Here is a 22,963-nt window from a genome sequence, read left to right as displayed (position 1 = left end):
CCTCCTCTTTCTTCAAAAGTGATCCGGACTTCATTCCACAGATGTGCTTTAACAAAGTGTGAAGCTGAACTCTGAGCTGTGACAGTGTGAGCAGTGTGAGAGTGTCAGTAGATGATCAGCAGAGGAAAGTGAGAGCTGCTGTGAGCTGATGTCCTGAAGGGCTTTTAAAGAGTCTCTGAGTTTGACAGGAACATGAAGATGTTTGTGGTGTTTGTGATCCTCCTGCACGGTAAGTACACCTTCCTCTCTCTGCTCTCATCATCATCTCTCTCTCTTTAATGTGTTGAAGTGCAGCAGGAGGAGATTTCCATCAAACACTGGATTCTGATTCAGATCAAACTAACAATCCAAAGCAGCAACTTTCAAATCTCTGGATTCTTCTTGGTGACTTTCAGATGAGCTCATGTTACAATCAGCTGCTGTGTGTTTTTGTGTTTGCTTCCTGTGTTTGTTGTACTGTCCTATGAATAAATCAGATTCCTGGAAACGTGCAAACTGTTAGTTTGTTTTGCTTAAGTTTGTATTTGTACTACAACTGCTGGAAGTTTCATTAACTACATATTTCAGCAACATTTTTCATAGTTTATCATGTTTCTGCTCTTTGTTCTTTAATTTGAGTTCTTTCACATGTTTGGTTACAGTGTCGTACTTTGCAGTTCAACAGGAGCTATTCTCTTTAACAGGATTGCTTCAGCTGTTTTTACTTCAATTCCTCTGTAACTGTTTACACTTCAGCTTTAACCAGCTTTGTGAGTCATTTCCTATCTGTGTACATCCTTGTAGAATATATGTGGGATAAACTGCATGTATTAGAAACAATAAGGCACTGATAAGAAGCATCTGATTCAGACTGCCACCTGAACACTGAAGTACTTTTTACTCAGTGACATTTACAAAATGAAATGTTTGAAGAAACTTAATATGCAGGGAGAAAATCTTCTGAACTAAACCTTTATTAAAGTCTTTGTGGATATGGGCAGCTGGAGACCTGATAGTCCAACAGTCTCTGCTGTTGTACTTCTATGTGAAGTCTGCTTGGGTGAATTTGTAGTTGGTGTGTTGCAATGTAAATTCAGAAGGTGAAGGAGCTCATCAATAGAAGGAGAGATTGAACCTGAGAGGCTGGTACCAGAGGCAGGATTAGAGGCTGTTACGAGTTCGAAATTGAGGATGAGAGTAAAACAATGATAGTCCAGAAGAGGTCGTTCAAACAATTGATTTTAATGAATGCACGCAGCGTGGAGAGGTGTAAACTGCAAAACAGTTGTACATCTCTACCCAAAATACACTCTAGATTGCTTTTATAACATCAGGGTATTGTAACGCCCCTTCTTGCGTTTACAAGCACATAATTTGCATGTACAGAACATTCATGTATTTTAAGAATGCAAACACAGAGGTTCCTCTTTCTGGCATCCTCTTCCGAATATAGTGATGATCTCAGGCCTTTGAGGTCACCATGGACTGGACATCCTTCTGTCACCTGTAACTAGGCAAACTCAAATACCACAAGAAGCTGAATACATTCAGGCCTTTGCTCAGCTACTATTTTACTGTAACAATATACTCAGCATATGAGTTTTGATATATATATTTAACTCAATCATTTTAAAGTAGTTATAACTGCACCTGTAATAAACATGCTAATATTTGATTATGATAACCCCTATAATATAAATTATAGCATAATGCCAGCAGCTTCAATAAACGCTTTGATGAAATGATAATTAATGCAATGATAAGATGATGGTTATGTAAAATAATCCCTGTAATTCCACATTTCCCTCTCTTGACCTCTTGTCCACAAGAGGTCACTATACTGTGTCTTGTGTCACTGCTCGACCCACTCTGTCACCTCTAGATCCATTAATGGCACCATGGGCGCCGAAACCACCATTCCCAAGTCCATCTCCGCTCCTCTTCTGGGTCCCTCTCTAGTGGAAACCTTCTCCTGTAAGGGACAGAAAACAAACAGCCTCTCTCTGCTACACCTTACTAACCTACTGTGTTCATCTAAGGTTCCTGTCATTATTCAAAGTTGGTTCACAATATCATGTTCTGGGCTCTATCCATTATATTAACTTTATTTAATCTCCATACTCTTTATGTGTGTGAGCAACGCTTTTAGTCTTATTAAACACAACCCGAGTAAAATACACACCATCCCCCTGTCAGCCTAAATCTCCGCTAAAAAGCACACTTCAAAATTTTCTATCAGGATTTACGCCTCTTTTGGCTTCAAGCATATACATAACATGCAAAAGTTACTGTTAATGCCCGTTAGACAAGTTTCTACAACATTTTGTTTCACCCGGCTCACCCTCACACGTTTCCTGTTCACTTATTGCATATTTATCTTTAACACCTTTTATTACCTCAGTAGTTGCTAAGCAGAAACAAAGCAACCTGTGGTCCTTTACCCTGTAAAATAAACCCCTGTCATGTTTGTGTCTGTAAGCATATTTTGCATTCATTCATTACACTCCACGCCATTCCTGCAAGTTAGGAGCTGTAAAGTTAAAAGCTACATAAAGTCCAGGCCTTTGGCCTGGCCTATATTTAAATCATGTGTGTTTGTAAGCGTGCATGCAATTAACCTGCTATGTTCTCATCTTCCCTCAACATGTATCACCTGGACACTCTCACCAGTGAAGCTTAAAACCCTTTTGGACGGAACATCAACTCTAAACAAGCACAGTTACGCACTGTGTATAAAATGAACTCAACCTGTAAATAGAGACATCACTGTTATGACAAACATAAAATAATACTGTACAACACGTTATTAATGCAGTCATCATAAGGCAGATTATATGATAGCAATAAAAGAATCTCTAAATCCCAAATCCCAACAGGTCCTGCTTTTAAATCTTCCCTGACTTTCCCTTCAAGTTCTGCTTTCTTAGTACAATCATGAGGTTCTCCTAATCCCATTAAATCTGCCATATTGATTCCTTCATGTGTAAATGTCAGATTTCGAGCATCTAAAACTTTACTCAGTCTCTGTTGTGCTAATGATGTCATAGTGAACGCCTGCGAGTTCACATATGCCACCACACTATGTGTAGTCAGAACTTTTAGTGAGTGTTCTCTCCCTACATGTGCTGTTTCCTATATTATTTTGGCAGCCCCTGCTGCATGCTGTGCGCATTTGGGGTCCCTTGCTTCTGTTGGACTCAACCTCATGCTAACCTACATAAGTACCTGTCATAAGAGAGACCTCTGCACAGCTCAGACGCCAGTTGCAAGAGCTCTCTAACATTAGAATCATCAGCTGTGACTTATATAGTGTTATTTCGGTACTTTATACTTCACACATTTTTGAACGTTGTTTATATGGGGAGTTCCTCTTTTTGTGTCTATATCTATTAATATGCCTTGTGCACTAAAACTTCCTGTTTTTCAGTCTGGCTGAGCACTTGTTTGTGAATAAAAACTGGCCTCTACAAGCCTTCATTATTAAAGTACATAAAACAAGATAATGAGCAGATACACATTAAAAATATTTCATATATACAGAGAAAAACCCAACAATCTTGTGACCCCCTACTGAGCAAGCACCTCGGCAACAGTGGGAAGAAAAAACTCCCTTTTAACAGGAATAAACCAGGTACGGGCAGCCATCTGCTGCGACCGCTTGGCGTCAGCTAACAGAGACTTCTTTCAACAGAGAGACCTAATATTTAATAATCCACATTTCACTATTTTGTTCTTCGGTTCAGATTTGGATTCTGTATTGTTCTTTATTTGTTATTATTTATATTTAGATTGTTTATTGCTAATCTTGGTTTGTTGTTGTCTGTTTGGGAGCTGACATAGTCTCTATAAATAGGCTTCTTTTGGTGGGGTAGCCTCAGGAGAGAAGCTCCAGAGAGGCATCTTCCATGTTAAACACTAAAATATAACAAAAGAGATCTCCTCCACGTGTTGTATATTTTTAATATTTCCTTATTATTTTGTCATAAAATAAATCAACCAAATAACTTAAGCTGTGTGACAGCACCTTGCGTTTACGCCGGGCTGTGAGCTGCCCTGAATCTACTTCCTACACCCCCCTTTCACCCAATCTAATTTCTCAATCTTAATCTAAACTATTCCTGACCTTCTCCTTCTCTCATCTGATCATCTCAAGTACGTCCTGTACCAACTTTGCTTCCTCTTTTCAAGTCCCACATTTAATTACAAGCTCTAACACATTTACCCTATATGGCTGTCTTGACGTGTTTCCTGTCAACTTAACAGAGTTATTCTCAGAACTCAGAGCTGAGGTTCCCCTTTCCTAAGTCTGTATGTTCTACAAGAGAGCAAGTCGGTAAACAAGTTTATCATCACAAAGGTTGTTAGGTAAAGGTCACCTAACATCTGCTTAGTAACCCTAAAAGAGCACATTTCATGTAGCTAATCGCATATATTAACACCCCCCTTTTTGTGACACATCTCATGTGTTACAAACTCAAAATCCTTCACTCAGGTTATGGAATTATAGAAAAGTTTAGTCTTATCATATTATGTATAAATGCTCCGGAGCTTCAAACCTGTGTTTAAGGAATGAAATCAAATTAATCATCATGTCAAATCCTTTCTTGGCTCCATCCACAGCCTGCATCCTTGAAACGTCCTAGAAACAAAAACCTGTGTATTAACCAGAACATCACCTTTCATACTCAGTTTCTCCCTTGATCCAACCTGTGTTATAAAAGAAAACTTAAAACAGAACAGTTATCAGTCATGTGTCCAACCTTAGTCCAGTCTTTTGTCAGTGTCCAGTCGGTCCAACCTATGGTCTGCCTGGTCCGTCCATTCACCTGTCCATTCCCACACATTCACTCACACGCATTAACATCGGGTAGTGCTAAACGTCCGCACAAATAATCACATTTTCCACTTTCAGTAAACTCAGTTAATTTATATACTCATTTATTTTCTTTTTAGTTGTTTCTAGTAAAATACTTCTTTATACTTTTGGACTGGATTGGCTCGCTGCAATCCTTTTAGACAGGGACCCACAATCTGATCAGATCCCCACACGTGGCCTCTTTCCTTCGCCCATTGTAATCTGGAAAAGGTCACCTTATTTTTTGTTTTCCTGAGACTGTTGTCAGCGCCGTCCGTTCACTCTCTTCCAGGCCTGCTTAAAACAAAAATGAAAAAAGAGAGCTGATTATTAGCTCATCAAAGTACAAAACAAAATCACCTGACAGGATTTCCCGAGTACACTACTACAAAAATTTTTTTTTGGGGCCCCTCTCAGACATATCCATGTCTTAATCAAACACCCTCTCTGGAAATAAAACAACAGCCTCAAAAATCTTCAACAATCTTAAATTTCACCCATTCAACACACTGAAAACCTCGTAAAAAGCTTCACCGTTTTGTACACAATATCCCCCTTTAAGCGCTTTACCATACTCAGATTCAGCCTAACACCTTATAACAATGTGTCAACACTAATTTATAAACCTCTTAATCAAATTTGCACCTCTTAACAATCTACCCCTCCCTTAAGGCCTCAATCACACACACACAGCAAGCTCCTCTGTCCACATTCACACGAGCTCTCCAACTTTTTGCATACTCAGCCATATCTCAACAATTTAACTTGGCAAGAGAAATACTTTTTTTTTTTAAACCTCATGCCATTATTCAATTATTTTCATTTTCTTTCTATACTAATCACTTGTTTTGATCACTCAGTGCAAAAGCACTGCTAAGTCACTCTTTTTAAACTACTTTAATCACTTATCTTTTTTTTTTTTTTTTTTGCATAACTGATTTCCTTGTCATCTAACTTCTTTCGAGTTTTTCCTCAACGTTACTTTATCCAAGTGTATTTTATTCAACGTCCACACCATTTTAACACTCCTGAAATTAACAACCCTATTTAATTACATATGTTTGTATTCTTAGCCAGGTTTTAATCGCATTAATCCTCATGAGCTTATCTTTATAAGGTTAGTGCATTTTCTGTTTGTATGTGTAATTTTATCAATGTTTCTTTGTGATCCTTGTGATCTTGTAAATGTTTCTTTTGCAGTGTTTCAGACTCCTCTTGACAGGGTGTGTTTTCTGTCTTTGGCTCATCACTGGTCATTGTTAACGACCTTTCCCCTCTGCCTTTGCGCAGCGGCTTTACCTTTTAGTCCCATCTCCTCCAGTGACTCCAGGCTCACTTAGGGACTTAGCGAGCAATCGTGACTGTGCCTGCCTTAGGTTGTCCCAGGGTTTCGAGGTGGGATCTTACCCGTCATGGGCTATCCAGCCTTCCATGCTCACCTGATACGGGGGCCAACTGGGCAAGGGTGTTACCAGATCTAGGGGACACACTGGTTCTGTAAATTAAAGGAGTGTAAACTGCTTTCTTTATTTCATGTGTGTATTAACTTTCCAACAATAATTTAACATGTAACAGTTTGTGTGCGTGCGTTTTCAATTCATTAATGTAATTATTAGTTCATGTATTTATTTCTCTCGATATGTCCCTTTTCTAAAACCTGTAATTAATGTCATTTTATTACTTTTACTTAAACATGCATTCGCTTCATCTTCTCAGAATTTAACTCGTCTGTCTATTTAGTTTTACCAAGTCTTGGTCTAAAACAATACACCCTCTTCTCACGCACTTTTAAGTATACTAATTTTGCATTTGTCAGTTTTTTTTGTTGTTTTTTTTTTTTTGACTTCATTCACACAATCCTTTCATAATCGTCTCACACACACTGCCTTTTCTCTCAGACTTCCACTTTTTCACTCATTCTCCTATGTACCTACGCAGTCTTATTATTACTTTTATTACTTTGTACAACTCACACAGAATCATTAAAATCCAGTACAACATTCATACACTTATAATCACTCCATACACGCTTTCCTAAGAGTCTTAGAGGGAGTTTTAGAGGGAGTTTTATCAAGCGCGCAGATCTCCATCAAACATGCTTGTTTACAATCAGGAAGGGGAAGTAGACAACCCTCAGTAACTGCGTCTGTCCTCTTAAAAGAGAAAGAGTTTTATATAGTCTTGGTATTCTTATTTTATTCTATTGTATACATCATTCTGTTCTATTTTATTTTATGGCATTCCAATGTTTTCTGATTTCTACTGCATAACTTTGCGCTTTTGCTTTAACAAAAGAAATTTCCCACCTGTGGGGCTGACACAGGTCATCTTTATCTTTAACTAGCCCAAATGAAATTCTAGTCCAATGCACACATGTGTTGCAGTTTAAAATTAAAAGAGGAAGTAACTCACCCCTAACAACTTTATGTGTGTGTCAATGTCTGTGTCACTTTAAATTAAAAAGGTGAACACATATGTGGTGAGTCCCCCTCAATTTACACAAAATATGACATTAAATGTTTTTTCTAATTCCTGTTCTTCTTTAAACACCATGAATGACCTCCAGGTCATAACCTTTGGACTTATAACTCTAATATAGGTCCACACAGGGCACCAAGCACAGAGAAAATTCAACTTAAGTGCTTCAAAATTCTCCTCAAAATTCAGAAACTGTTTCTGTCATTTATCTGCCCAAGAACTTCATCATATGGACCTCGCCGGGTCCAGTAATCTTCAGCACATGTACATCACTGCGGCCAGTGCTACTTTGAAAACATTTTTCCTTGTCTTAGTTTACCCAACACGCACTTATCAGATGGACTGCAGCCGCTCCATATCAGCATAATTGTGAGTCCACATCTACAACTTGTTCTTCACTTGTGTCACAACACCTCTAGTAATATCATCACAATTACTTCAACATGGTAAACACTGATTTTTCTCTTACAATCAACTTACCATTAAAACTCAAGATCGCCGCTGACTCGATTCTCTGAAATCCTGAGTCAGTTAAACACCTTGCTCATCTCACGGTGTCCTTTTCTCAGACTCCCTCCTCTGAGCTCACTATTTTTACCCCGGGATCTCCACCAGAATGTTAGGAGATCTTCATAAACCCAAAAGTAAGCATTTTATTTCCCTAGTCAAAAGTCAAACCGTTCCTCACAAAGTAATTATTAATCTAACAGCCTTTGTGTTTTGAAACTAAAAAGAGGAAGGAACAGCGCCCAATTTAAACTGCGCATGTTGTCACTCAACAACACACACACAGAAAATGTAACTGTATATATTATCTCAAACTGAAACAGAACCCATCTAAAAATCCTAAAACATCTTACTTCGACACCCCAAAACACACATCGCTTACAGACATCTTTATTAATTAAATTATCTCAAATTCAATTTCAGTTCTTAGAACCCAGATAACGGTCTTAAGTATCAACAGTTTATGTATCCTATCTCAAAACCCAGCAAAAATTCATACAGTCATGGCAAGAAATAAAAACTTTACTTACAGTATTGTAATAAACAAAACCAGCATCTTAAATACAGGCATTCAGCAATGTGTAACACTCTCTATGAACTTCCTAAAGCTCTAGGGACCTCGCAGCTGCCTCATTTGCATTTTCACACACACTCCGTCTAAAAATGGCCTCAGCACTTCAGCTCAGTGCTGGGTCAGACTCCTTTTGATACCAAACCTCTTACTTTATATTACACAGATACACAGACGTCTTATAATTACAATAACAACAATTATCAGGCCTGAAATTGCACAACCTACAGAATTTTGACAAATTTAAATTAACCCTCCAAGGGACAAACTCCAAGTTTTTTATTGTCAATTACCCAGTATCAGGTCCAACCTGTCTCTGGTCTAATCTCTAAAATCCCTAACTCAATTTAAAAGCGTCCAACGCCCAAGCTCCAAGCTTTACTACCCAAAAAAGTGCAAATACCGTTCCAAACGGTAAACTCATCCAATCAGTAGCTATTTTGGACCGTCCTCAGTTGTCCACGATTGCCAATCGGACTATCCCTTCCCAAGGAATTCACGACCGTCGCCAGTAAATTTAGAGCGTCACCTCCGAACAATGCACTTCTTAGCAGTCCAACTGCCGTTCTACAGAAATTTACCTTAATTTAAAACAACCATCATAACTTCACATTAAGTATATGACTGAAGCCGGTCCAACCGTCTCACCAATTAAAATGACCAATTACCTATTATTCTAAATTCACTCTGCAGTCCAACTGCTTTAAATACACTTATTCTCTTTACTCTTTACTTGTTTTCAACGTTTCATTATCATTACTTCAACTTCACTTCTCATGAGATTTTCACCAAAATCAAAACAGACCTTTACCAGTAATTTCAGTGAGTAGACTTTTAATTTCGTCATAACCAATCCGGCACTATTTGGAAATAATTCAACAGGTAGTGCCTTACCTTTGAATAAGCCGGCTTATGTCCACTCACTTCCACCACTGACTCGTGTCTGCTCGTTCGAGCGCCTCGGACCCTCTCGGTCTCAACCTCCAACTCTCTCTACTCAACCCTCGGCCAATGCACCAAATGTTACGAGTTCGAAATTGAGGATGAGAGTAAAACAATGATAGTCCAGAAGAGGTCGTTCAAACAATTGATTTTAATGAATGCACGCAGCGTGGAGAGGTGTAAACTGCAAAACAGTTGTACATCTCTACCCAAAATACACTCTAGATTGCTTTTATAACATCAGGGTATTTTAACGCCCCTTCTTGCGTTTACAAGCACATAATTTGCATGTACAGAACATTCATGTATTTTAAGAATGCAAACACAGAGGTTCCTCTTTCTGGCATCCTCTTCCGAATATAGTGATGATCTCAGGCCTTTGAGGTCACCATGGACTGGACATCCTTCTGTCACCTGTAACTAGGCAAACTCAAATACCACAAGAAGCTGAATACATTCAGGCCTTTGCTCAGCTACTATTTTACTGTAACAATATACTCAGCATATGAGTTTTGATATATATATTTAACTCAATCATTTTAAAGTAGTTATAACTGCACCTGTAATAAACATGCTAATATTTGATTATGATAACCCCTATAATATAAATTATAGCATAATGCCAGCAGCTTCAATAAACGCTTTGATGAAATGATAATTAATGCAATGATAAGATGATGGTTATGTAAAATAATCCCTGTAATTCCACAAGGCTTAGTGAGGTTCTGTCAGGTTTAACATTGAGTTTTAAATGATATGAAGTGATCCACTTCTTTCCAGGGTCAGGACTAGAGATCAATGTTCTCTGGAAAACAGTGAAGCTCCATCAACCTGCAAACAGCCAGAGCCTCTATAGTTTTATATACAGTCTACATCCCAGTATTTATGGGTGTAAAGGTCCACAACTGCCTGTGAATAGCTGAAATCTATAAATACTTGAGACCTCCTCTAAAAACCATCTTACTGTTCAAACACCAAATATACTGTTAACTATCATCCTAAAATACTTGTCACGGTCTGCCACGCAGACCGTGGGGACGAGGAAAGTAGGACCCAAAACGCGGGACTCTTCGATGCCACAGTGCACTTTATTTACAGTGACCAGACAGGTAAATCCAACAATAAACTCAAAGGTGCAATATTCCAATGGTGCTCGTCTCCTGCTCCCAGTGCGTCCCGTGCTGTAGCTCCCTTAGTGCGTGTGCTCCCCAACTCGCTTCTTCGCTCGGCTATCCTGGAGGAAGACGGAGAGTCCACAATTAGCCACACGCTAGCCGACTAACAAGCTCACACTGCTCGCACGGACTATACCAGTTCGGAGTAATAATCCCACGTCGACTGTCGCCGCGAGTCCAGGTTAAATACCTCTCTCCAGCCGGGAGGGATGATTACCAACAGCTGGTCAGGTAATCAGCTGCAGGTGGGCCGGTAACAGTGAAGAGGGACTCCCAATGACGACAGTCGCCAGGACACGCCTCTCCCACGGCGTGCACTTCTGTAAACAGCCCGAGGACCGGGAGAGCAGGGGCGGATCTAGAAGGGTGGCATGGGGTGGCAAGTGCCACCCTAAATGATCCCTTGCCACCCCAAGTGCCACCCCAGTTTTGCATATGACAGTGTTGTTTGTTAAAATAAGATAGCATTAACAGTTTGAGCGTAGTTACAGTCAACAGTGAATATAAATGCTAAAACTGAATATATTGCATAGTGTTCCCCCCTCCACCATTAACAAATGGTTCAGCCCATAGCAGGACCGGCTTTTTTCTTGTTTTCAGTAGCAAGCGATGCTTTTGATTGTGCCAGAGCACATTTTGAACAACACCATGGGAATTTCAGATTTTACACAGGTGGTTGGATGTTACACTCTGGAAATGGAAGGAAGGTGAGTGTTATTAACCCTCTGTGGTCCACGGACACGCTGCACCTCCAAATCACATGACCATTTTAAGCTGACGTAGCAACAAGCTGCAGCCACGCTGAGTCTCTATTTCAGCCCACATTGAAAGTTCGGACTTCAAAGTTTTTAGATTTTAATTACAGGCCAGTAAATCAAGAGTTATGATAATATATATAAGCCATGCTTTTTTCTAAATACTGTCATCACGTTTTTTATGTGTGTGTGTTTTAAGCGTTTTCTAAGGAAAGCGCGAAAACAGTAAAGAAAGGAAAAGAAGCCACCTCTTTCCCATCGGTGGAAAAATGCACCATGTCGACCAATTTAAAAAAAAGTCAACATGTGGGATTTGGTTGTTTAGGAAGAGGGGAGAGTTTTGGGAGTGACGGTAACGCCAGCGAGACAGAGCGAGCGAGTGAGAGAGAGTTTTTAGATGTGGGAGATTTGTGACGTTTAGTGTGGAGTGTATACTTAGTGTGTTGTGTTGTCTCGTGTAGCTGTTCTGTTGTGTAGTCGTTTTGTTTTGTGTGTCAGTGAGGGCACTAATGAATGTCACAAAGGCACATTTGCAATGTAAACACTGTCACTAAGTAGAAAACCAGCGGAGTGATACACCTCCTGTTGTCAGGCCTGCAGGTTTATCCCTGTGCTGTTCTCCTCTGTCTTTTGGTGGACAAACTTTTTTTTTACTGGCACACATCATTTGTGGGGCATCTTATTGCAACACCTGATTGTTCTCTCATTTTAGTTTTAGTAATATTTTTAAATGGTTGTACAAAATGAAAAAACGGCAGGTGTATCGGCTGCATTTTTAGATAAATAGTTGTATATGTTTACAAAATGTACAATTTATATTTGCATTTCAAGTTATAAAAATTTACTCTACATGTCTTTGGCTTTTTTTACAGTAAAAAAATACTACTAGGATTTTAAGTTCTTTGTGTGATTTCAGATCAGTAGTACTAATGCAGTATGTCAGTGAAAAAAACAACTGAATTCAGTTGAGCTGAAAAGAATGATACCAAACAAGGCAAAGGGAAAAAAAATAAAATGAAACAACCTGAGGGTGAAATACAAACGTAAACTCAAAAGGAGTCAAAAATGGCCGGTTGTATTTCAGACCTCAGTGGGTTAATCCAACAAATCATGAAAAATTAGGTTTAAATTTTTGTTCATGACAGTGCAGATTACTGACATTTTGTGTAATTTAAGCTGTAACAATGTGACTGTTTTCTAACAAAAAACAGTGTGAAACTTAAGTTAGACTTGTATTTGTAAATGAACCGCCTCATGTTGTGTAGCTTTCTGGATTTTATACTTATTGGGCTACATATTTATTTATTATACAGGCTATACAGTACATAAAATCAAAACTCACATGTTTTATGTAACTAAAGTGTGTAATTATGTGGGCTACAGACAATAATTAAGTTATAGACTATATTTATATGAAAAACGTGTATACTTACTGCATTTGAATCATTTTAACCATATGTAACCACCTGCATATGTGTTGAAAAAAAAAGGCTTTGATTTTGCCACCCCATTTGATTTCTTTGCCACCCTCATGCCACCCTGAGAAAATTTCTCTAGATCCGCCCCTGCGGGAGAGAGAGAGGGAGAAGCAAACCCACACGCAAACACACACTACACATTCAACTGTGGACCGAACAGTAGACGACACAGCCCCTAAATAATAATAATATTAATAATAATAACAACAGTCCATAGCTGCTCACGGACCTCCGAGTCCTCCAGAGCCGGGTCCGTGACAATACTAGTGTGATTCCAAAGTCATGTTACAACATGGTCTTTAAAAATATATTTCTTACAGCTACACATGAAAGCTCCTACAACTGTCACTCTTCCCAAGGAGAAAAACAATCAAGTTACACCTATATTCAGGCACGCACGTTTTCTTTCATACAGTTTCAAAAGAACCTGCTAATAGTTTGAATTTATGTTCCACAGAAAAATCTGCCCATAGGTGAATTCACAAATACTGAACTGTGAATAGGCGGCTGTCTGCTATACAGTGAAAAACAAAATGTATAAATATTTGTATTTTTATTTGTATCCCTGTATTGATTTACTTTATATTTCACTAGATGGTACTACATTTTCATTTTAGGTTTGACAGCATTCCAGTACATAATGGCAGATGTTGCAATACACGAACATGAACTGACACTGCTTTTCATCTCGTTTGTTCCTCGCTTGCTGTCAGAGGATTTAACTCTGCTGGCGTTGCTGCTGAAAAACATCCCAGAAACTGAGATACGAGCTGCAGTTACAGTAAACATGGTCCACAGACTGTGGTATCTGCATATCAATATCTACATTTTAATAACTTCCTCAGCCAGCCTATCTGCTCTTTCATTATCCACAATACCTTCATGAGCCTCAGTGTGCACTATAAATATAATTTGGTTTTGTTCAATTTGCCTTTTTCAATCAAATCATCTCAAAGGAGTGTGGCTTTTCCTCTGTAACACAAGCTGCACATCATGATCTGTGAGGTTTGTTATAATTCTGAAATTTTTGGGTTATTAATATTTTTACAATATTTTTATTGGCCACTAACCAGGTCAGATGTTTGTCAGCCCCCTATTAGAGCCTATATGGATGATCTCACCATCACAACATCATCAGTCTCAGGGTGTAGGTGGATCTTGCAAGGACTTGAGAGACTCATCTCATGGGCAAGGATGAGTTTTAAACCTTCCAAGTCAAGATCTATGGTACTGAAGAAGGGGAAGGTGATGGACAAGTTCCGGTTCTCAATCTCACCCAGGCGACCAAGTAAACTTGACATGACAAAAAACAATACATAAGTTAAAAAATAAAAATAAAATAATATAAAATATTCATTAGAATTAAATGAAAGCAGAAAAATCAGGGTTGAACTGTGTCATAAGCCAAAGAATAAAAATGGCTTGCAAGACATGTTTTAAAAGTGGACAATGAAGGGGCCTCTAATGTGCATGAGCAGATTAATCCAGAGATTAGGAGCAGCAATAGAGAAGGCCCTGTCTGCCCTGAGCTTCGTCTTGGACCTGGGTACCTTCAGGAGCAGCTTGCCAGCTGACCTGAGAAACCCGAGGGGGTGAGTAAGGATGAAGAAGCTCAGAGAAGTAAAGTGCAGCCATGTCACTCTCTAAAAGATTAAAAGGTTATTTCGGTGACTTCAGTGTGACTGCTTAAGTTTAGCTTGACTCTTTGTTGTTTGTAAAACTGGTTCCTGAAGGTAGTGTTAGTAATCATCATTTCAACATTAATTTGATTTGTGTTTGTGTTTCTTTCCTTCCAGTTTCCCAGCATGCTCTGGCTGTGGTGGTGGAAGTGAATGAGGGGGAAAGGTCTGTCCTACTATCATGTCTGTACTCAGATTTTATACCTGAGGACAATCCCACAGTGATGTGGACTCGTAGTGACCTTGATCCCAAATCTGTACACCAACGAGGAAAAGAAGGAGACGACCTCAAAGGACAAAACCAGCGTTACAGAGAACGTACATCAATGAGGCCTGATGCTCTGGACTCTACAGACTTCAGCCTCACTCTGAAAAAACCAACAAAGACTGACAGCAGCAACTACATCTGCTCCATCAGTGATGGAAGAGAGGAGCGGAGAGTCACAGACATCCAGCTGAAGGTCAAAGGTTAGCAGAAAAACTCCCACAAATGTTGTAATTACTGTTCATAAGTCAGTTCTGTAGACAAATGTCAGAGGTTAACTTAAGAAAAGTATTTCCTAAATTATTCTGAAAGTCTTCATGAAACCAGCAGTAACTTTTGTAGACTTGACCTCACTGAAAAAAACAAAACGTGAGAAACAAAGCAAAAGGAAATAGCAAAAGGAAATGCGGCTACAACCGCTGGAGTTTATAAGGTGTATTTACTTCAGCTTCAGGTCAGAGGTGAGTTCAAGTCAGGGAGGTCCAGCACTAGTGACGGGATTTCCGGCTCTTTTTAGAGAACCGGCTCTTTCAGCTCGACTCACTAAAAAGAGCCGGCTCTTTTTAGTGAGTCGAGCCGAAAGAGCCGGCTCTTTCGGCTCCAAACCGGCTCTTCAGGTTGTTTTGTTGCTTTAATTAATTTATTATTAACAATAATATAAAATTATGCACAAAAGGAATTACTAATGTAAAAAAAGTGGTTTTATTTATATATGTTTCTATATAAATATATACAGTGGCCCCTAGAGACAAAGCACGTACAAACTCCAAAAAACATGTACAAACTCCAAAACACATTTCTAGGGTTAACTGACCTTCCAAAACAGAGCTACCTAGATCACTTAAATTACACAATTGAAAGCATATGTGTATTGTTTGTGTATTTATACACAAACACATATATATTCAAATAATTTAAAAAAAAAGGTTAATTTACCTGTTACTACCACACACCAAATCCGGTCGTTGGTACTTGCTGGCTTGTGTAGCCACTAGGTAACAAAAGCTCAACACTGCGCCTAGCATCCTGGAGCACTTCTGTTGTCTTTTGTACATGTTTTGGAGTTTTTATGTGTTTTGGAGTTTTTACGTGTTTTGGAGTTTGTACATGCTTCAGGGTTCGGACGTGTTTTGGAGTTTGTACGTGCTGCTTTGACTCTAGGGGCCACCATAAGTATGCTTTTCTTTATTCACTCCACATAAAATGTAATAAATAAATCATATAATACAAAAACCAACTAGTCACAGTTCAACTTTTAACTATTTAAATTTTCAGCTTTTTCCTTTTAAACAAATTTAAAATGAAACAACACAAAACTGTCACAGATTAATAGGCAGAGGACTCACTCGCAGGATTCCGAAGTTTTAGAGAGAAGGTGAGGGTTTATTTACAATGTGACACCAAGTGAGAATATATACATATATACAGTGGGACAGATATCACGGGGCTCCAGGGAGTAGAGCGAGGTCCGAGGGGAAGGTCCAAGACGGGGGTACACACACGCTCCTCTTCAACTTGATCCGTAACTCACTCAGAATGCTCACGCTCACTCACACACATCCACATAAATCCAGACGGCAGGGAAGACGGGCAGGGAATCTAGAAGGCGCTAGGTAGTGTGACGATCCAGCGAGGAAGCAGCGTCTCTTGCCATCTTAAGTAGTCTGCCAGGATCAGTGTGGATGAGCCACAGGTGTGTGTTCAGGGCGGGTTCAGAGGCGGGGAATCAAGGTCCAGCTTGGTGGGAGAGGCGAAGACAAAAAATACACACACCACGACCTCTCCAGATCTTCAGAACCATGACAGTACCCCCCCCCCCCCCCCCCTCAACGGGAGCCTCCAGGCGACCCACCAGGCTTGTCCGGATGAGCGCGATGGAAATCCCGGACCATACCCGGGTGAAGGATAGCTGACCTAGGGACCCAAGAGCGTTCCTCCGGGCCATAGCCCTCCCAGTCCACCAGATACTGAACTCCCCGTCCACGGCGCCGCGAGTCCATGATGCGCATAATAGAATACGCGGGCTGGCCATCAACGAGCCGGGCGGGTGGCGGGGGCCTGGAAGGAGGGCACAGAGGACTGGACAGGTGTGGTTTCAACACCTGTCCAGTCCTGGTACAGTGAGAGAGATAGTCAGCAGTAAGGTTCTCCCTGCCTGGTAAATGGTGGACAGAGAATCGAAAAGGCTGTAAGGCCAGGTACCAGCGGGTAATTCGCCCATTTGTGTCCTTGATCTTCTCAAGCCACTGGAGTGCTTTGTGGTCCATTTCCAAGGTGAAGTGTCTTCCCAGTAGATAGTAGCGGATGGAGTCATCGCTAATGTCTCCTTTTCTGCTGTGTAATACTGAACTTCCCTTGGAAACAGTTTCCAGCTGATGTATGCCACTGGATGGCGGCCTCCTATGGATTTCTGAAGGAAGACAGCTCCCAAGCCCCGATCACTTTTCAGTTATTTATTTGTAAAAAATGTTTGGAATCATGTATGATTTTTGTTCCACTTCTCACGTGTGCACCACTTTGTATTGGTCTTTCATGTGGAATTCCAATAAAACTGATTCATGTTTGTGGCTGTAATATGACAAAATGTGGAAAAGTTCAAGGGGGCCGAATACTTTTGCAAGCCACTGTAAATGCAAAACCTCGTGCTCTCATCATTCTTGGGTACGAAGACCATGGGGTTACACCATTCGCTTTTAGAGCTTTTGATGATCCCTAGGCACAGCATCAAATCAATTTCCTTCTTAAATGAAGACAGCAGAAGTTCCAGGATCCTGTAACTTAGTCATCTCACAGAGGCACCTTCTCATACCACAATATAATTGTCATATACTGGGTTGCCTGTGTTGAGCGGGTGGGCGTTGTGGCTTTACGCCACCATGACATGCTTTGCAGCAGGGCTGTCTATGTGCAGTTCTTCTCTTAGCTGCCACACCCGTTGTTGTGCTGTTATAACCCATGCTGGATATACGTTCAATAAAGCAGCATCATAAGAAAGCTACCGAGTGGTCATTCTACATGGTGTCAGACGTGACCTGGACCATCGCCGGAATAACGCCATAGGGGAGAAAACAACAAAATGGTTAAGTTTAATCCCCTGACAAGCTTCCCCTTTGATAAGCCGACGGAAAAGCCAGACTGGAAACAGCGTTTCGAGCGCTACAGGATTGCAACGAAACTCCACAAAGACAAAGGACAAGTACAGGTGAGCTGCCTACTCTACGTGATGGGCAATGAAGCGGAGAACATTTACAAGTCACTCACCTTCGCTGCCGATGAATGTCGTGATGACTTCGCCATCGTAATGAGGAAGTTCGACGAGTATTTTTTCCCACAGAGGAACATTATACATGAGAGAGCATGTTTTCACCAGCGTGTCCAGCGGCCAGGTGAAATGGCGGAGAGTTTTATCCGAGCCCTGTATGACCTTTCAGAGCACTGTGAGTTTTGGTGCATGTAAAGAGGAAAATATCCGCAACCGTATTGTAGTCGGGATACAAGACAAGGACCTCTCCCGCAGGCTACAGCTGATGAAGGACCTCACGTTGGCGCAAACGACCCAGATCGTTAGACAGTCAGAGGAGGTCGCAGCGCAGTTCAGCTTGCAGGGAGATGCGGGAGGCTCAGTACAGGAGGTACGGGATAAATGGAAAAGCATGGACTGGAAATCACAACAACAACAGCGAGGCAGGCTACCCGCGGAAAAAAAAAAATAAATGGGCGGGGCGTGACAAGAAATGTGGTAAATGTGGGAAGACACAGCATGTCAGGGATGAAAGGTGCCTGGCAGCAAAACCTGTTTGCCATGGCTGCCGAAAAATGGGACACTGGGCCAGGGTGTGTCGTAACACCAGATCAGTGAATGAGGTTACAGAGACACAGAAAAGCGAGCAGGCCTCATACTTTCTAGGCTCAGTGTGTAATGCAAAAGGAAATAGCGAAGCATGGACTGTGCCCCAATAGAATTTAAGATTTAAGATCTCGGCTACTTAAAGGCCACAATAAGCTATAAAGGCAAAGACTACCTATCCAAGGTGTATGTGGTTCGTGGACGCAGAGTTAACAACCTTCTCAGCCGCTCCTTGTCAGTGCAGATGAACCTGGTGGGAAGAATTGATGAAGCAACGTTCACTGCCACCAGGAACCAACCACTTTACGGTGAACACGGAACACTAAAAACTGAGCCAGTCAAAATTCAGTTAAGGGACGATGCTGTGCCATACGCGGTGCATACGGCACGCTGTGTGCCTTTCCCCATGCTGCAGAAAGTGAAGGAGGAACTACAAAGAATGGAGAACCATGGTGTCATTGAGAGGGTAACCCAACCTACCGAATGGTGTGCCCCAATGGTGCCTGTCTTGAAGAAGAACACAGCAAGGGCCAGGATCTGCGTCAATCTGACAAAACTGAATAAGTCTGTCAAAAGAGTGCGCTATATCTTGCCTACCCCTGAGGAAACCATGTCCAGGTTGAGTGGGGCAACGGTCTTCTCCTCGCTGGATGCAGCCAGTGGATTTTGGCAGATCCCGTTGCATCACGAGAGTTGCAAACTAACGACATTCATCACGCCATTTGGCAGGCATTGCTTTAAGAGGCTGCCCTTTGGGATAACAAGTGTACCAGAGATCTTTCAGCGAAAGATGTTGGAGACCTTAGAGGGGCTTGAAGGTGTGGAGGTCTTTATGGATGACATCCTGGTCTATGGGGCCACCATGGAACAACACGACACCCGACTTGAGAAGGTGCTGCAGTGCATTGAATTAGCCGGACTGAAGCTCAACCGAGAGAAGTGCTCCTTCAGACAGAGCCAACTTCGCTTTCTAGGGCACCTGATCGATTATTCTGGGGTCAGGCCAGACCCTGAGAAAGTGAACGACATTCTTCAGCTGCCGTCACCAGAAAACGTGCAAGAACTTAAACGGATCCTATGAATGGTTAATTACCTGGGCAGATATATTCCTGTTCTTGCCACAGTATGCCAGCCATTGTACGAGTTGCTTAAAAGCAAAAACAGTTGGACTTGGGGCCACCCACAGCAGGCAGCCTTCGAGAACATTAAGAGAGCGCTTACATCAGCACCTGTTCTTGCCTTCTATGACGTCAACAGACCCACAGCCATATCTGCCGACGCCAGTAGCTACGAGCTTGGGGCTGTGCTGCTTCAGCTTCATGGCACAGAGTGGAAACCTGTTGCCTACTGCTCTAGACGCCTCACGGAGGCTGAAACACGCTACGCACAAATCGAAAAGGAGTGTTTGGCGAGTGTTTGGGCCTGCGAGAAGTTTGATAAGTATCTATGTGGCTTAGATCGCTTCAGGCTTGAGACGACCATAGACCTTTGGTGCCCCTGGTCAACAGCCGGGACCTTGATAATGTTCCATTGAGGTGTCAACGCCTCCTGATGCGGCTCATTAGGTACAAGCTGGAGGCCGTCTATGTCCCTGGCAAAACGCTTGTCATCGCCGATACGTTGTCACGGAGTCCACAGACTCGGGCTGAGGATGACACTAGCACTCACAGTGAAGTGGACTGCTACATAGCTGGAAATACTGCACCTACCATCCACGACCAGTGGCTAGGTTGTTCAGAAACTGAAGTCGACCTTTGTTAGGTTTGGGATCCCTGACGAGGTGGTGAATGACAATGGCCCTCAGTTCTCAAGCTCTGAGTTCCAGGCCATTGCAAGAGAGATGGATTTCACCCACGTAACATCTAGTCCCCACCACCCACAGGGAAATGGTCACGTGGAGAGAGCAGTACAGACTGCAAAGAAAATCCTCCGGCATGATGACCCACTGATAGCACAAATGTGCTATAGGTCTACTCCCTGTACCACTACAGGCTTCAGCCCAGCAGAACTCATTATGGGGAGGAAGATCAGGACAACCCTGCCTACCTTGGAGAAGAATGTTCAACCTAAATGGCCCAACAAAAGAGAGGTTAAACGAAGGGATACTGGTCAGAAGGCCACGCAGGCGTTCTACTACGACCACCGCCATGGTACTAAGCCACCGAGTGGTCATTCTACAATAATGTTTGACAATGTTAGCAAGATTTGGACAATACCACGGAGCGCAAGTTTGATAACATCATGGAGAAGCTCGCGTCTCTCCAACGGGAGATTGAGAGACCAGTGTCGGAGTGTTAAGAACAGCTTTGAAATTCTCAGGAGTTATTCACACAAAAGAAAAATCATCATCATAATGCGGCTATCCCTTCGGCGCCAGCTGTGGGCTCAAGGCTGAAGCCGAACATAAACTCCCTGATAACGACTGTGTTTAGACTGTTCTTCCCAAACCATGCAAGGCTACCTGGGTTGGCTGGCAGACTGTTTACTTAGCCTGGCAGGGCGAAGGATACTGTCTCAGCTGAACTATGGACACGCACACACATACACTTACACTGATAAGCACTCACTCAATCTCCCCCCTCCCCTTCCAAACGCCTTCGATGCTTGTTCCCTCCTGGAGAACACGGCGGGTCTGGGTTGGGGGGCGGGTTCATTCCACTGCAGGGCAACCTGCATGTGGTGAATAAAATTTGAACTTGAACTTGAGCTCTTCCTGGATTCTCTTGAAAGACTGCCGATTTACATGTGCTGAGCAGATTTATCATACCAAGACTTCTGTTGCTGCTGGCCCTCCGCCATGTGTGATTGGGCAAGCTCATTCATCTTCTCCAACCATTCTCTTATCTGAATGACATAAGACAAAATGTTATCGGTCCCACCTCCACCTTGTCTCTCTCTCAGATCTCCTTTAACGGAGATAGAGGGCCAGGAACCTCATAACCATACAACAGCTCAAAAGGAGAGAAACCTGTCGAGGATTGGGGAACTTCCCTATAGGCAAAGAGAAGATATGGCAGCCACTGATCCCAATCATTACCACTGTCGTTGACAAACTTTCTTAGGATCTGTTTCAATGTCTGGTTAAAGCGTTCTGTCAGCTCGTCAGTTTGAGGGTGGTATGGTGAAGTTCTCAGGTTCTCACCTTCTGTGGAACCAACAGCTGCAACATAGACCCCTACTGACGATAGAGAATGTAATTTTGCAAGATGTACTCACTGTTGAGAACCTGCACCACTCCAGGTTCCTTTTCTTTTGCCTTCTGGAAAAGAGATATTAAAGATCGATCAGATTTTTGGAGTTCAGCGATTTCAGTTGGAATATTCAACCCTAATGGTGAAAATGCTGGCTCAGCATCTGTTGGTGTCTCCACAGGTGAAAATTTTAATTTCTTCTGCCTTTATTCTCCTCAGGTCTTCCTTGGCTTCACCACAGTTTTTTCCAACTCCTCAGTAAAAAATGGCAGGGCACTCAGGATCTCAGAGTGGGTGTTCTCAACACCCACATTCAGGAGATACAGTACATCTGGTACTGAACTTTAATGTAAATGTTAGCTGTCGGATATCTTTTCTCATCTGCATGGACACAGCAGACTGAAATTATATGGTGCGAACAACATAAGGTGGAGCAAAATCTGAATGGATAAGAGAAAGAGAACTCCAGGAGTCAAGAAGGGCATTGAGTAGAACCCCATTCACTTTGATCTGACTTATTTTGATGCATTTGTCACTCTCCTGCTCAGGATCAACATTAGAATGTGGAGCAATGCACATTTGTACCATTTTGGCAGAATCTCTAGGACACATGGGATTCGTATGGCCCTCTAATCCATAAAGATAACAAACGAGCTTCTTACCGGAGGCTATGGCAGTCTAGTGGTAGACTGCTCAAAAATGAGGGTTTCACCAGTGTCATGAATAGTTTTACCCTTTGGCTGGATCCATTTCCTATAAAGCTCGTTCAGCCTTGCATATAGGTCACAAGGGCTTTCATCTGGTTGAACTTCAAGAGATCTGAATCTTTCCCTATATGTTTCAGGGTTAATGTCATATTTTGACAAAATATCAGATTTAACTTTATCATAGTCTAATGAATCATTAATGTCCATGTGTACGTAGGTACCTCTAGCTTTACCAGTAAGCAAGGGTATCAAACAAAAAAAACCCAATCCAATTCCTCCCATCAATAAGCTGTAGCCATACGTTCAAATGTGATCAGGAAATGTTCAATATCATCATCTTCAGTTAATCTTTCCAATCTGCCTTCTGTTTGCAGGGGAACTTAAATGCTGGTGAAATGGCTGGATTGGAATTAGTCAAAACTGGTTCAGCCTGGGCCTGCTGAGCAGAGGAAGAAGAATGATTATCAGATTCTAATGAATCAGAGCGAGCTTCTGCAGAATCTCATTGTGATGTTGTGATTTGAATTTCTGACT

The 22,963-nt window shown here is 41.6% G+C and overlaps 2 protein-coding genes and 1 long non-coding RNA gene across 3 annotated transcripts in view; 2 read left to right on the top strand and 1 right to left on the bottom strand.

Annotated features, from left to right (window-relative positions):
* Positions 1–28: 28 nt before the first annotated feature.
* LOC109196672 (butyrophilin-like protein 2) overlaps positions 29–22,963 on the top strand; it is a 31,422-nt gene continuing 8,487 nt past the window's right edge. The window contains exons 1-2 of the mRNA XM_019351083.1: positions 29–229; positions 14,537–14,887. Of these exons, the coding sequence (XP_019206628.1) occupies positions 193–229; positions 14,537–14,887 (388 nt within the window). The 5' untranslated portion in view covers positions 29–192. The remainder of the gene's footprint in view (positions 230–14,536; positions 14,888–22,963) is intronic.
* Positions 10,402–10,871, bottom strand: LOC112843866 (uncharacterized). The gene is made up of 2 exons (XR_003216409.1): positions 10,644–10,871; positions 10,402–10,566 (listed from the first exon to the last, which is right to left on the bottom strand). It is a non-coding gene; the product is annotated as an uncharacterized LOC112843866 (long non-coding RNA).
* Positions 15,768–20,831, top strand: LOC112843819 (uncharacterized protein K02A2.6-like). Its single transcript, XM_025902910.1, has one exon. It carries the CDS (start codon positions 18,776–18,778, stop codon positions 19,610–19,612), a length of 837 nt encoding a protein of 278 aa, XP_025758695.1. The 5' UTR covers positions 15,768–18,775; the 3' UTR covers positions 19,613–20,831.

Source organism: Oreochromis niloticus, linkage group LG3, assembly GCF_001858045.2.
Source record: "Oreochromis niloticus isolate F11D_XX linkage group LG3, O_niloticus_UMD_NMBU, whole genome shotgun sequence".
Lineage (NCBI taxonomy): Eukaryota > Metazoa > Chordata > Actinopteri > Cichliformes > Cichlidae > Oreochromis > Oreochromis niloticus.
This window is presented reverse-complemented; position numbering and strand designations above follow the sequence as displayed.